We start from the raw sequence: 13274 nt of genomic DNA, 5'->3' as shown, positions 1-13274 counted from the left end.
CTAATAATAATTGATGATCCATCGCTATATCCGTTGCTTTTTTCCATGACAAATTTAGCCGCCCCAAATTTAACAACAGCTATTCCATTGCTATACTTAGCAACAAACAGAGTCCCTTATCATTCTTTATGCAAGGCTCAATTTAGCGATGAATTTACTTCGTTTAGCGACATGATATAGTGTTCAAGTTGGTAATTGTTTTCCAAATTTTTTTGTTGAACATATTGTTTTATGATTTAGGATTTCAATCTAAGAACTAAGCTAAGTTTTCTTGTTTTCTTCATGATAATATGCAGGAAATGGGTTTCGTACTCACATATCGATTTTACTGAACGAGTCACCACATGTATATATCATGCTATTCATTAAAACTACTAAGTGTTTATATATTAAGCAATTGTGAATGCAAGCATCATATAAGTCAAACTCAAAGTAAAAAGGGTTATGTCACTATTTTAACTAAGTACAAAAGGCTACTTATGTATTAGACCAATCTCATTTGTTCCTCTAGAGCTAATGTTGATCCCTCCCTCCACACAAAAGGTTGCAAGTGATTTAGCATTGTGTCAAGATCAAGAATATAAATAATAATAATAATAATAATAACTAATTTATCTATTAAGAATAAATAATATCTAATCAAAAGAAATAATAATAATAATAATAATAATAATAATAATAATAACTGAAAGTTAAATTGTCTCATGAGTCTTTGAACAAACATTCTAACAATAATAAAAGGAAGTAATTCAAAGGTTTAATATGGCAAGTTGATGCTTAATTGCTTACAGTAACGACTGATGCTTCCTTCAGTTCCTAGAAAAATAAATGAAGGCTCATTTATTATGCATCCTTGCTTGCTTTGTAGTAAAATAAGATCAACACCGCTTCCATAGCACTGCTACTATCTTTATAAACCACACTAGGAAATCTTTATAAACCACACTAGGAAATCTTGAGAAATACTAAGGTAATAGAATCACTTTGAGTCAAATTATACTTATTACTACTCTTTGCATTTAGTTATAGTTCACTCACTAAATTTCAATTTGTTTCTTTGCAATCATTTAATTTTAATTTTTTGATACAATTTTGATGCCTCGACAACGAGAAATTGATACATCACAGTGGCTAATTTTGCAACATAAAAACCTCTCATTTGTGAAGGAAACTAAATTAAAGTTAAATAATTGAAATGAAACAAATTGAAATTTAGTAATTAAACTAAAACTAAATGTAAAGTTTAGTGATAGTATAATTAATAGGGTGATTTGAAAAGGATATATATTATTAGTTCTTGAAAAGCTCCAAACAGTGTTCTTGGTCCAAGTTCCTGCTCCAGAACTTTTTATAATATTCAGCATATGTGAAATCCCTGTAAACAGCTCCAGATTCACCTTCAGTAAGAGGTTTTGCCGGGCTGATTAATGCATCATCACACGGGCAAAGGAAGGAAGCAATTGACATTCTCTCTCTATCAGCATTAACAATAGCTCGATGCCACACACTTTTATATCTTCCATTACTAAGTGCCTGCAATCACTTAATTATCATATATAAAGAAAACAATTTCTTTAGAAGTGTTCCCACCTATAAACTAAGGTCATAGACGCGTGACATATATTGAATACTATTAAATGGTTGAGTATTGTTTCAATACTCTAGTATATCAAGTATAAAATATTTATATTACACGATACCCACTTGTTTGTTACTGTTATTTGTTCGTTACAATGTACAAATCTAAATTAGGTGCCTTACTCATAAATACTTTTTTTCCTTAAGAAATTAAGACAAAGGAAATGGATGTTTACCTGTAGTTGATCACCAAGGTTAATGACAAAGGCATTTGGGTGAGGATTAACAGCAAGCCATTTGCCATCTTTGAAAACTTGAAGTCCTGCTACTTGTAGGTCCTGGAGTAAAATTGTAAGGGCATTCGGGTCAGTATGTCCTGGCAGTCCATACGTCAAATCAGGTTGCGGACAAGGTGGGTAATAGTTTACAGCCATATGTTGTCCTTGCTCACCCAAAACGTTTCTTATGTGATCTTTTGGGAGGCCCAAGCTCTCTGAAATCAGTTCTTGTAAACGAAATCCAAGTTTTCGAACTTCTATACAATATCTACTCACAATTTCCCTGTAAATGCAAGTTCGACATTACATTAGATCCAACATTGAATAATCATAAACAAAAAACTTCATGGGGGCAATGGAAATTTCACCCTTATTTCCAAGGGATATGAAAGAACATATAAAGAAGAAAAAAGATCAAGTTTTTGAGAAAGCCAAAATGAAAATTCCCCTCCTCCCATCATTGATTACACTTCATCCACTTTTATACATGTAGTACAATGCTTATAAATAAATGGAAAACGGTGGAAGAACATGCATAATAGGGATATGATTGCAACAAAAGAAAAGCATAATTTTTTTCACTTATAATTAGATTCTCTTTTTTCTTTCCTTTTCTTTTATTCTCTAATTTTCTAATGTTCTTTTGCAATATATATTTTTTCCTCTTGCAATTTCCTTAGACTCAAATTTAGTTATATTATTAATTATTAGAATTTATGTGCAATGAGTTTTCGTAAACTTCAATCGGACTATAGTATTTTATTTAGAATATTTTTAAGAGTCTTCAAAATTAAAAATTGAAACTGAATTAGAATACTTGCAATTTTTATATGATTGTTTCGCTAATTTACTTGAAGTTTGATTGTTCAAATAAAATTTTCAGCTTTTAAAATAATCATTTTATTCTGTACATTTTTAAATTTGTTTGAAAATTTTAAATTCCCAAACTGAATTATTTTATAAATTCATAATGATAAATTTTAGGAATAAATACACAAAAGAAGTGTAATCAATTTTAGAAATAAGTACAAAAATAATATAATGTGATTTGATGATTTAACAATTTTCAAAATATATATTTTTTTAGTAAAAGGAGACGTGTGGTTAAAATTGTAGCAAAAGAAATATCTCGCTGTTAAAAAAATCGATTCATAAGAATTCAATCATCTTTATTCAGTCAGTCATTATTATCATACTACTTGGTTTTTATAATATGAATTTAAAATTTAACAACTCAAAGTATTGTTATTCAACCATCAACTTGATCTTATCAAATTAGTGACTTCTGAATTCGTAATTTGATGGTTAAACAATGAAATTATGAATTGTTAAATTCTAAACTCGTATTATCAGACACGACCAATATAATAATGATGATAGATCGGAGTAAAAATAGTTGAGTCTTTACCAATCGAAATTTTTTAACACTAATATACTTTTCTTTTCACGATTTATAATTACATACATTTCTTTATCTAGAAACATAACATATTATAAAAATTACAAAATAGTATTCTAAATTTTATCTTTAAATGATTTTTTAATTTTGAATAAGTCCAAAAAATTGTTCAATCCTTAAAATTTGCTCAACCCGAATTAACCTAGTGTCTTATCCTAGAATTTATGCAGTTAGGATTAGATGTTAACATATTGTTTGGGTAACACTCAATTGCCATGTTACCCTCGAAAATATGTTCTGGTAAAAAACCTTGAAAGTTAAGAACATAAAAATATATGAAAAATTAGAGAAAATAGGTGCACTTCCTTCCATCATTTCCATACTTTAACCAATCAAAGGTACGGAAAATTACTTTTTTTTTCTCTGTCAACTGTTATTTTCCCATAATATCTTTTCCAACGCATCTAACATTACAAACACAGTATAAAGTGATACATACAAAAAGAATCATTTGGTTATACTTTTTGATAAATTTAAATATGCATTTTCTTTTTAGATTAAAAATTATAATTATATATGAATGTTTTAATGTTATTATAAAATAAAAAATAAATATCTATAAAGTTAATTCTAAATTTAAATTAATATTATAAAAGTAGACTTTCAATGTTAGATAAAGTTAAAATTAAATTCTAAGACTAGTTAAATTCTAAAAATTTAAATGTTTAAATGTCCATTATATTTTTTATTTTAAAGAAAAAACCAATTGCTATGGAACGATAAAAAAAAAGTATTAAAAATTTTATGTATTTCAAAGAGAAAGACAAGCCTAGGTTTAAGTTTCCCATAAAATCATCCAAAGCCACGTCAGGATCTCTCTCTCCAATGTTTTCCCTTCTAATAAAGCGAGGAGTTGTGTCTTGTTCTCTCATTTTCTAAGGTAACTCTGTCCCACCAATTTCGAATATCTTTAATTTATTCCAAAAAGAATTTAGTTTTTTTCTCTTCTCTTTTGGCATATTTAACACGGACCAATATAATTTACTGGTCGCCACCGACAGCACAAGAATCTATTCTTTGGAAAAAGATTTCTGATATTTAAATTAATTCTAAACATGATAAGCACAATTCTTCTACGAAAACTTTTGTATAAAATTATTTTTGTTATCTCTGCACTCGAAAGTTGATATTTATAAACCTTTTTTCCTCAAAGAACATATATAAGACCTAATATATTTTCTCACACCTACAAACAATCAACGGATATGTACAAATGATAATTAGGATTTGTAAAATGTCTTTGGTAATTTATTCTTATTTTATATAGTTAATTTCTATTTTAGTGTGATAAAATTATATTTTATTAAATTATTGACACATAAAATTTACTTATATAATTATTGTTGTGCTATTTGTAATTAGTTCTTTTAATAAAAAAATTATTAAACATTCCACTTGTTTATCTCTTAATTTTTATTATCTAATATAATATATAATATCTTTACAAAATTATTTATGATATAAAAAATTATATATTATATATCAAATAAATCAAAATAAAAATAAATTTTATAGTCTATTTTAATTTATTTTAATATAATATATAAAATATATTATAAAATTATTTTTAATTTATTAGGATTATTTTTATTAACAATATAATTTTATAAAAATATTATTTATCAAATCACTTAAATAAATAATGATATATTTATAATAAATTAAAAGTTTAATATTTCACTTAAAAAAAAAAAAAAAAGAGAACACTGAGCAGAGATCGGAACAAAACATACTAGTCATCCTTCTAGAAAAAGCTGACTTATTCGCAAGGTACCATATTAAAATTCTTTACTTGCAAACAAGAAAAGAAATAAAAGTTTCTTAACTAAAATTTTGCTATCGTTGCCTAGTAGATTACACGTCACCCTACCACCAATCAATCATAGATCACATGATTCAATCTGCTCACGTCAACACGGCTATAGTATCTGACGTCACCTTATTATATTAAATTATTAGTACAGCAAATCAATCTCTACGACTCCTAGGGAACGTAAAATACACGAGTCATCTCCACTCCTCAATACCTTATGACGTATTTGAGATTTAATTTAATAAATTATTTCTTTATTCTTCTCTATATTTTAATTCGATATTATTATTTGTTTTGAAATTTAATTTGATAAAGTATTTTTTATTTTAATCAAGAAATTGAGTAAATGTTTTATTAATAAAGTATATAATTTATTAAATATTATTAATTTTATATTACTTTATAACTTTCATTCTTTATAAACTTAATAAATTATAATAATTTTTATCCATAAAATATATTAGTTGACTGTTTTTATTTTCTATCTTAAAAACATAGTCATTTATTTCGTCTATTCCAAATGTTGTCTTTGTTAAATATATTAAATTCCAATATTATATCAGCGACAATGAACTAAAAAATCTAACAAATTAATATAAATAGTTGATACTCAAAATGTCTAATAAAAATATGTTAGCTATTACATTTTTTTGTAAATTTTTTGTACAATAATCTGTAAAATAATTTAGTTTAAAATTAGATTATTATATAAAAATGTCATAAATATGTATATAAATTTTAATCAGTTATATTTAAATAATAAAAATAATATTACAAGAAGCTTTATAGAGTTTTATCATTTTATGAATGAAATTAAATATGAACTTTCCAAGATTTATAATTAAGTTTTATCATTTTATGAATGAAATTAAATATTAATCTTTCCAAGATTTATAATTAAAATTATCAAGAGGCTTTATAGAGTTCTACAAGAGGCTTTATAGAGTTTTACAAGAGGCTTTATTGGCTTTATAATTACCTAATTTTAGGTTGGGATTATAATATTCCATCCAAATGAATGACCAAATTAACTACAACTTTGATTAAATATTGGGTGGGGACTGAAATTGGTAGAATGGCTCCCAAAATTTCTCCAGACAGACGGTAGAATAGAACATATGGATTTACAATGTAACAGAATTGAGAGTTTGCCAAGATGAAACGAGAATTAATATAGGTCCTGGTTACGATCATTCCTTCTCAAACAACTAAAAGAAGGAAATAGATTTAGAAAAAAAAAAGCCCAATCAAAAAGATTTTGACTCAAATCGGAGCATTAATTAAGAATTTTTAAAATTTTTTTACATAAACTCAATTTATTATACCATTCATAAATTATATAATAAAATATGCCATTATATATTAGTTATTTATATTTGCATTTGTATTATTTGACTTTTAATTATAAATAATTAATGATAATAAATAAACCGACTAATATAAATACATAACAACTGATAAATACTGATGATAAATATCGATAAAAAATGATATGTTTAAAGAACTATGAGAGATAAAATTAAAAATTCAGATGCTAAATACCAAACACATTAAAATTCAAGCACAATGAGAGAATTGCCCACCCATATATGGCACCCCACATGCCAGAATTTTTCTATATAAGGGTGCTATTTGTCTAAAGGGTTTGACAATCACACTGCAAGTTGAATACCAAAATTGGGACATAAAAAGAAAAATCCCCATTCCGCAAGTCAATGGCCCTATTTGGTTTTCCCTCTGCCCAAGAGATTAAAAGATTTTATCAAGTTGTTCTCAGTGCTTTGTTGTCATTATGCTACAACTAAAAAGTTAACAGTTAACCAAACTAAAGCGTAACATTGGTAACTTAATTCTAATCTTTTATGTTAAAATGGTATTATAATTATAATTATTTTTTATTTTCAATAACCTAATTTCTATTTTATTTAGTTTAAAAAAAAATCTATTTTATTTAAAGTGAAAAGTCGCTTATGAAATTTAAATTAAATTTTACTAATATGGCAGTCCAAAAAAATATATTCAAAATATATCTGCTCAATATGTCACGTCATCCCAGCATCAACATAAGAACTTTTATTATATGAATGCTGATATGTCATATGATATAAAATGTATATTTAAAAATAATATTGTTTATATGGACTTTGATATATAACGTTTAATATGGAAATGTGAGTAAAAATGAGTTTAAGTTTTGCAAGCTATTTCTACTTAAAAGAAAAGAAAAGAAAAAAAGAAGAAAGAAATTGCAATACTATTTTGAAACAAAAACCAGAGTTAGGTTACCACAAAGAAATTCCCATAATAGACCCCCAGTTTTGTATTTTGTCACTGTATATCTTAGACGGTGATATCATTGCCCAATAGAGTCTCTAACTATTCAAATTTATGAACTAAGACAAATGAAATTGGACCGCATTAAATTTCCTACTGGGTTCAAACTATTAGTAATTTATTTAAGGAATCACAAGGGATATGCATAACCAATGTCTCCACTATAATTTAATTGACGATTCTCCAGAAGGGAAAAGAAAAGAAAGGATATTCCCTACAGCAAGTAAGGCAGTTTGACATGAGATTGGAAAAATATTTTTTAAAATTTAATTTTTATTTTATTTCTTTACTTTTGAAAAATTTTAAAATAAAATAAGTAAATTAATAGATTTGAGAAAAATAATTAGTGTTTCAATTCCTAGATTCTGTCCTATGTAATTGTTTTTTTTTTTATTGGCTCTTTGCGTCCCTTTTTATTCAGAAAAAAAAAAAATTTTTAAAAATTAAGAGTCCATATATTAAATTAAAAGACTTAATTTTATTTTTATTTTTTAACATCCAACTACAGTTCCAATTACCGTGAGTGCGTGCGAAGGGATTGAAAACATTTATGCCGCTGAATGAGGTCGGTTGTTCAGCAAGAGTGGACAGCAGATCTCTTGTTAACCATGGGCCATGTGAGCACATGGAGAAGTTATTGGGAGGTCGAAGTTTTTATTGCAAAAGTTTTCAGAGACAACCTTTGCTTTTGTTTTTATCTTTTATTTAGTTTTCTTTTTTAAATATTAGAAGATCTGAAGTCTGTAAGCTACAAATTAAACAGGATCAGACACTCCTTTTGGCTTATGCTTAATTAACTTTTCCAAATCAGTTTTTGGATGATTTCTTTCTTCTAAAGAGCTTTTTAAAATCTGTTTTCTTTAAGAATCATTTTTGGAATCACTAAAAAATTATAATCACTAATGCGAAGCACTGTATTTATAAGAATTTATATAAATTGTTATATAAAAAGAAAATTAAAATTTAAGATAGATATAAATATTATTTTATTTTTCTACACGATTGAAAAATTTAAGTAACTTTTCATAAGAATTTTAGGTGTGTTTCCATAACATATAAAATCAGAAAAAAAGAGTAAACTTTAAAATCGATTAAAATACTCGTCAAATTTTTAAAAAAGAAAAAATACTAAAAAAAATGTGATAAATTATATTACTTTTTTATTTTTTTATTAATTATTACTAAGAAACTTATAAAAATTTATTTATTTTGTTTATGCTTGATTTATTTTTTTAATCTCATTATTTTTAATATATATATTAAAAATAAATTATATTTAAATATTATTGTTACTTATAGAATTATATACAAAATTAATATTCCCTTGTATATATTTAATATCTAAACAGCTTTTCAAATTTTTATTTGTATATTTATGGAAAGTATCATTTTCTTTTTAAAAGTATCATTTTCACATTTTACTCTTTTTTTTAAAATTCTTTTATGATATATTTTAACGTCATACAATATAAAATATTAGTAAATACAATTGAAGCCCAAGATCATATGCAAGGGCCGCTTGAAATTAACCGTTGAATCGCCTATAACTACCCATTATAAAAAGGAATGATATTTTGCATGTATAAGGACCAGCACTAAAGAAGTCGAACATCATAGACTTGACTTGGCTATAGTGTTTTTTTTTTTTTTTTTAAATTTCGTCTTCTTTTTAAATTTTTTTAATAGAAAGAACTCATACAAGACGGAAGCAAATTAAATGAAGCCTAAATTTATTGTTTTCTCGGTCTAATTTTAGTTGGAGTATTATATGATTGAATACAATTAATAAATATCTGAAAGATTCACAGTTTTTATTAAATTAATATAAAATAGTCTCATATTAAGGGATGTTTTATTTTGATATAGTTTTGTATTGCTTCATATATATATATATATATATATATATATATATATATTATCTCCCTAACCTAAAAAAATATAAAATCTATATATATTATATTCTTGTAGCTACCCTCACATCTTTTATTTTCTAAAACTTTAGTTATAAAAATAATATTTATAAATTTAATCTCATAGTAAATTGATATTTAAATTTGAATAAATTTTTTAATCTGAAGTTCGTTATTTTATAATTAAAAAGGAAGCTACATCAATCAAAATTAAAACTTAATTCCAGGTATGGGGTAAATATGCAAAGTTTCATAGGTTAATTTTTTCACTAGTAAATACAAGACTTAATTATTTAAATTATTTATTTTGTATTTATTATCAATTTATTATATAATTTTAAAATTTTTAATCTAAACACTATATTTTAATATTAATTCTAACTTTAATTTTATAAAATTATTAATAAAATTTAATATGAGATGTACTCTATAATAAAAGATATAATAATTAATCAATAATATTAATGTCGAGCTATTATTATCGTTAGAGTTTACTACATATCTAAATTTAACTGATAATTTTATTTAAATTAAATTAAATTTAATATTAAAAAATTATATTAAAAATAAATTTTTTAAAATTACTTACTAATTTTGCTAATAGGAGCAAAATACTTGATTCTTTTCCAACCAAGTTTTCTAAAAAAATAATAATTAGACAGAAAGGCACGTGGTACTTGCATGTGAGGTTCATGAATCTTCTTCAGTGGCCAAGTTGAAGCGTTCAACGGTTCTTTGGCCTACCACCTTTCTTTTTCATGGTTGAGCTTGTTCAATTGAAGCTAATGCTATGCTGTCCTTCCCTTGTTCAAGAGAAAGCGAGGACTTTTTTTTTTTAGCTACTGGCCTAAACAAAAGAGATTAGCCTCTTGATCGATCGATTGGATCGAAGTACGCAGAGGTTGATTGAAGTGTGAGATCAGCCCAAGACTAAGGCCGAGCAACTAGCTGCTGCAAGATTGAACGTCTATCTATCTTACCACGCTCTCCTACTCCTATAAAGGCCGAGAGAGAGAAAGACTTACTTGAAAAGAGGAGGATCAGAAGGCCACTCAGATATATACTTGTCAAGAGGATAGCAATGAAGTCTAAGATAATCTCTCCAGTTATGTACCTTCTCCTTTTTCATATTAAAACTTGTAGAAAGTCTCATTGTCTTTGTTGGGTCATCTGAGTATATCTTCAGCTTCTCCTCTAATGGCAGCTTGAAGAATTCACTTGCCACTAACAACATGTCTGCCACTACTTCATCTGGCACTTTATGATTGATTACCTGCAATCCCTCAAATATCTCAGTTCATCTCTCTAAAACAATCCGCTTCTTTATTTTCAACTTAGTAGTATAACTATATATAAAATTATCAATTTTCTTTTTTATTTATTTCAAAGAAACAAAGAAAAAGAAAATAAAAAAAAATGCTCTTCGTTCTTACTCTTCTGATACTCCTGGAAATGACTTATTTTATTAATTACCTGGAAAAACCCGTAATTACTGCAGGCATAGCCGATTTGTTGAACTACTTGGGCACCATCCTCACAGCCCAAATCGACAATAGGAACGTTGTCGCATGCTAAAACTTCAGACAACCGGGGTCGTTCCGATTCCGGCCTGATAAAACTTTCCGGAAGGTTTGAGTACCGGATTCCAGAAGAAAGAACTTTTGTATCCATTGAAATTATTAATTAAATTAATTAGGATGAAATTCTTGTTCTCTTCTCCTCCTCGCAAGAGACGAGTGCTCCTCGTAAACAACCATATGTATTTATAAGTAAAGTCTTACCCTGATTTTGCTCCCCTTACAATAACTTTATTCATTATGAATAAGACATATTTGTTATATTAATTATTAAATATGAAATTTAATTAAATCTTAAACTAAAACTATAAGACAATCATTATAAATAAAATTAAATAAAATTTTCATTATATTTTAGAATTAATAATAAGTTATTACTTTTAGATATTTTTCTAAACAAATTTAGTATTTTTATATTATATTAACACAATAATATATAATTTTTCTAAAAATATTTATTAGTTTCATTTTAGTATTAAATAAATTAATATTGAAGATATAATTAATATTATTATTTTTAAAATTAAAAACTATTGTGTACTTCAAAAGAAAACTTATTAATTGATATATTTCTAGAGTTACAATTATCTTCTAATTAAAAAATTAATTTATTAATTAATATAACATTAAAAATATAACTAAGATATTATTTATTTAATTATGAATATAATTTATTAATTAATTAAAAAATTATATAATTATACATAAATTTAAATTTTATATTTAAAATTAAATATACATGTTAAAATAAATTCTTCAAAGTAGTGGTATATGTCAAAATAAAAAACCTTAAGATAGAGTTATATATTCAAAATTTTATGTCTCATAATTTAATATATACTAATCGTTTATTTATGCATTATAAAACTATTATTATTATTTTAATTATAAAATTAAATATATAAATAAAATCCATTAGAACTTTAATATTTTATAATTATCTATAATATTTTTATAAATACTAATAAATTAAATATATTTAAGGTTTTTTTTATAAAAATCCATATTTTCTGATTTTTTAGTACAATAATATGAGAATAAGTCTAAAAATATTTATTAATTAATATTTAATATTATATAAATTAATATTGTAAATATTGTTTAACATTACTAATTTTAGGATTAGAAATTATTTTATGAATAGATAACTAACTTATTAGTTAATATATTATATTATAATTACTCATGAATTGTACGGTTTTTATTATTATCTTAATTATAAATAGTAATTTTAAAAAAATTATAAAAAGGTTCAATAAAATGTTTAATATTTGAAAAGTATTTATCATGTTTCAAAAAATCTATAAAATAGTAATTTAAAATATCTTTAAGTAGTTTTTCTAATAAAATTTTTCTATTTTATGGTTTTATTCATACAATAATTATAAAAATTATATACAAATACTTATATAATTTATTAATTTAATTATATATATATAAATTAATATTCAAATATAACCGATATGTCACTTTTAGAATTAGAAGTATTTTCATTCATGAAATTAAATAATTAGTAATTTAATATTAAAATATAATTGAAATCTCTTTTCTAAGATTAAGATTATTATGTAATTAAATAATAATTTTTTAGTCAATAAATTAGTTATACAAATATATATATATAAATTATATGGTATGACCTGATTCAATGATCGTGACTGACGCTAGTAAATGGATAGACATCACTCATTCTTCACTCGCTAGAGAAAGAAAAGGGATAGATGACTGAAAATCCCACTCAGAGATTGCAACTTTAGTCAAAGTAGGAGTTTATGTTCATCATCTCCGTCGAGGCCTCATTTTACCTTAAAATTACAGATGATCAGTCGGAGTAAAACCTCCATAAGATTTGGCAACTAAGAATGAGATTATCATAGGCTTTTGTATCCTGAATGCTCTTTTTAATAAGGTTGTCTTGATCGAGCTTTTCATTGTATAACCTTCACTTGAAAGACTAGAGCACAACTATACTTTCATTGCTTTCACTAGAAGGGGCACTATTTCTGTTTTGCATTTCTTAAGTCTAGGGACGACCTTAATAAAGCCACTAAAATCCATAACATGTCAGACCTCTATAATATTCTTAAATACAATTTTAAAATTTTAAATAATATCTATCAATAATAATCATTTCACATAATTATATACCAAATTCATACATTAATATTACGAGTTAATACAATATTAAAATTAAATATTACGCTACTTCATCATATAGATCAAATATAAAATAAATTCTAACATAAACTCTACAGAGTTGTCTAGAGGTGAAATATAATAATACAAGGTTAAATGATTATACTACTCTGAAAATGAAAGATATAG

The 13274-nt window shown here is 24.9% G+C and overlaps 1 protein-coding gene across 1 annotated transcript; it reads right to left on the bottom strand.

The window, feature by feature from the left end:
• Positions 1-652: 652 nt before the first annotated feature.
• LOC8269544 (protein DOWNY MILDEW RESISTANCE 6) lies at positions 653-11133 on the bottom strand. Its single transcript, XM_002524388.4, has 4 exons — positions 10846-11133; positions 10398-10645; positions 1815-2139; positions 653-1533 (listed from the first exon to the last, which is right to left on the bottom strand). The coding sequence occupies exons 1-4, from the start codon at positions 11041-11043 to the stop codon at positions 1291-1293; spliced, it is 1014 nt and encodes a 337-aa protein (XP_002524434.1). The 5' UTR covers positions 11044-11133; the 3' UTR covers positions 653-1290.
• Between the last annotated feature and the right edge of the window lie 2141 nt (positions 11134-13274).

Source organism: Ricinus communis, chromosome 1, assembly GCF_019578655.1.
Source record: "Ricinus communis isolate WT05 ecotype wild-type chromosome 1, ASM1957865v1, whole genome shotgun sequence".
Lineage (NCBI taxonomy): Eukaryota > Viridiplantae > Streptophyta > Magnoliopsida > Malpighiales > Euphorbiaceae > Ricinus > Ricinus communis.
This window is presented reverse-complemented; position numbering and strand designations above follow the sequence as displayed.

What these genes read in the sequence shown, in the direction of transcription:
- LOC8269544 (XM_002524388.4), bottom strand. Translation starts at nt 11,043, where the DNA reads ATGGATACAAAAGTTCTTTCTTCTGGAATCCGGTACTCAAACCTTCCG. An exon ending in TCTGATCCTCCTCTTTTCAA is followed by an intron (nt 2,140 to 10,397) that starts GTAAGTCTTTCT and finishes TTGCATTTACAG; the next exon opens with GGAAATTGTGAGTAGATATT. An exon ending in ACCTTGGTGATCAACTACAG is followed by an intron (nt 1,534 to 1,814) that starts GTAAACATCCAT and finishes AAGTGATTGCAG; the next exon opens with GCACTTAGTAATGGAAGATA.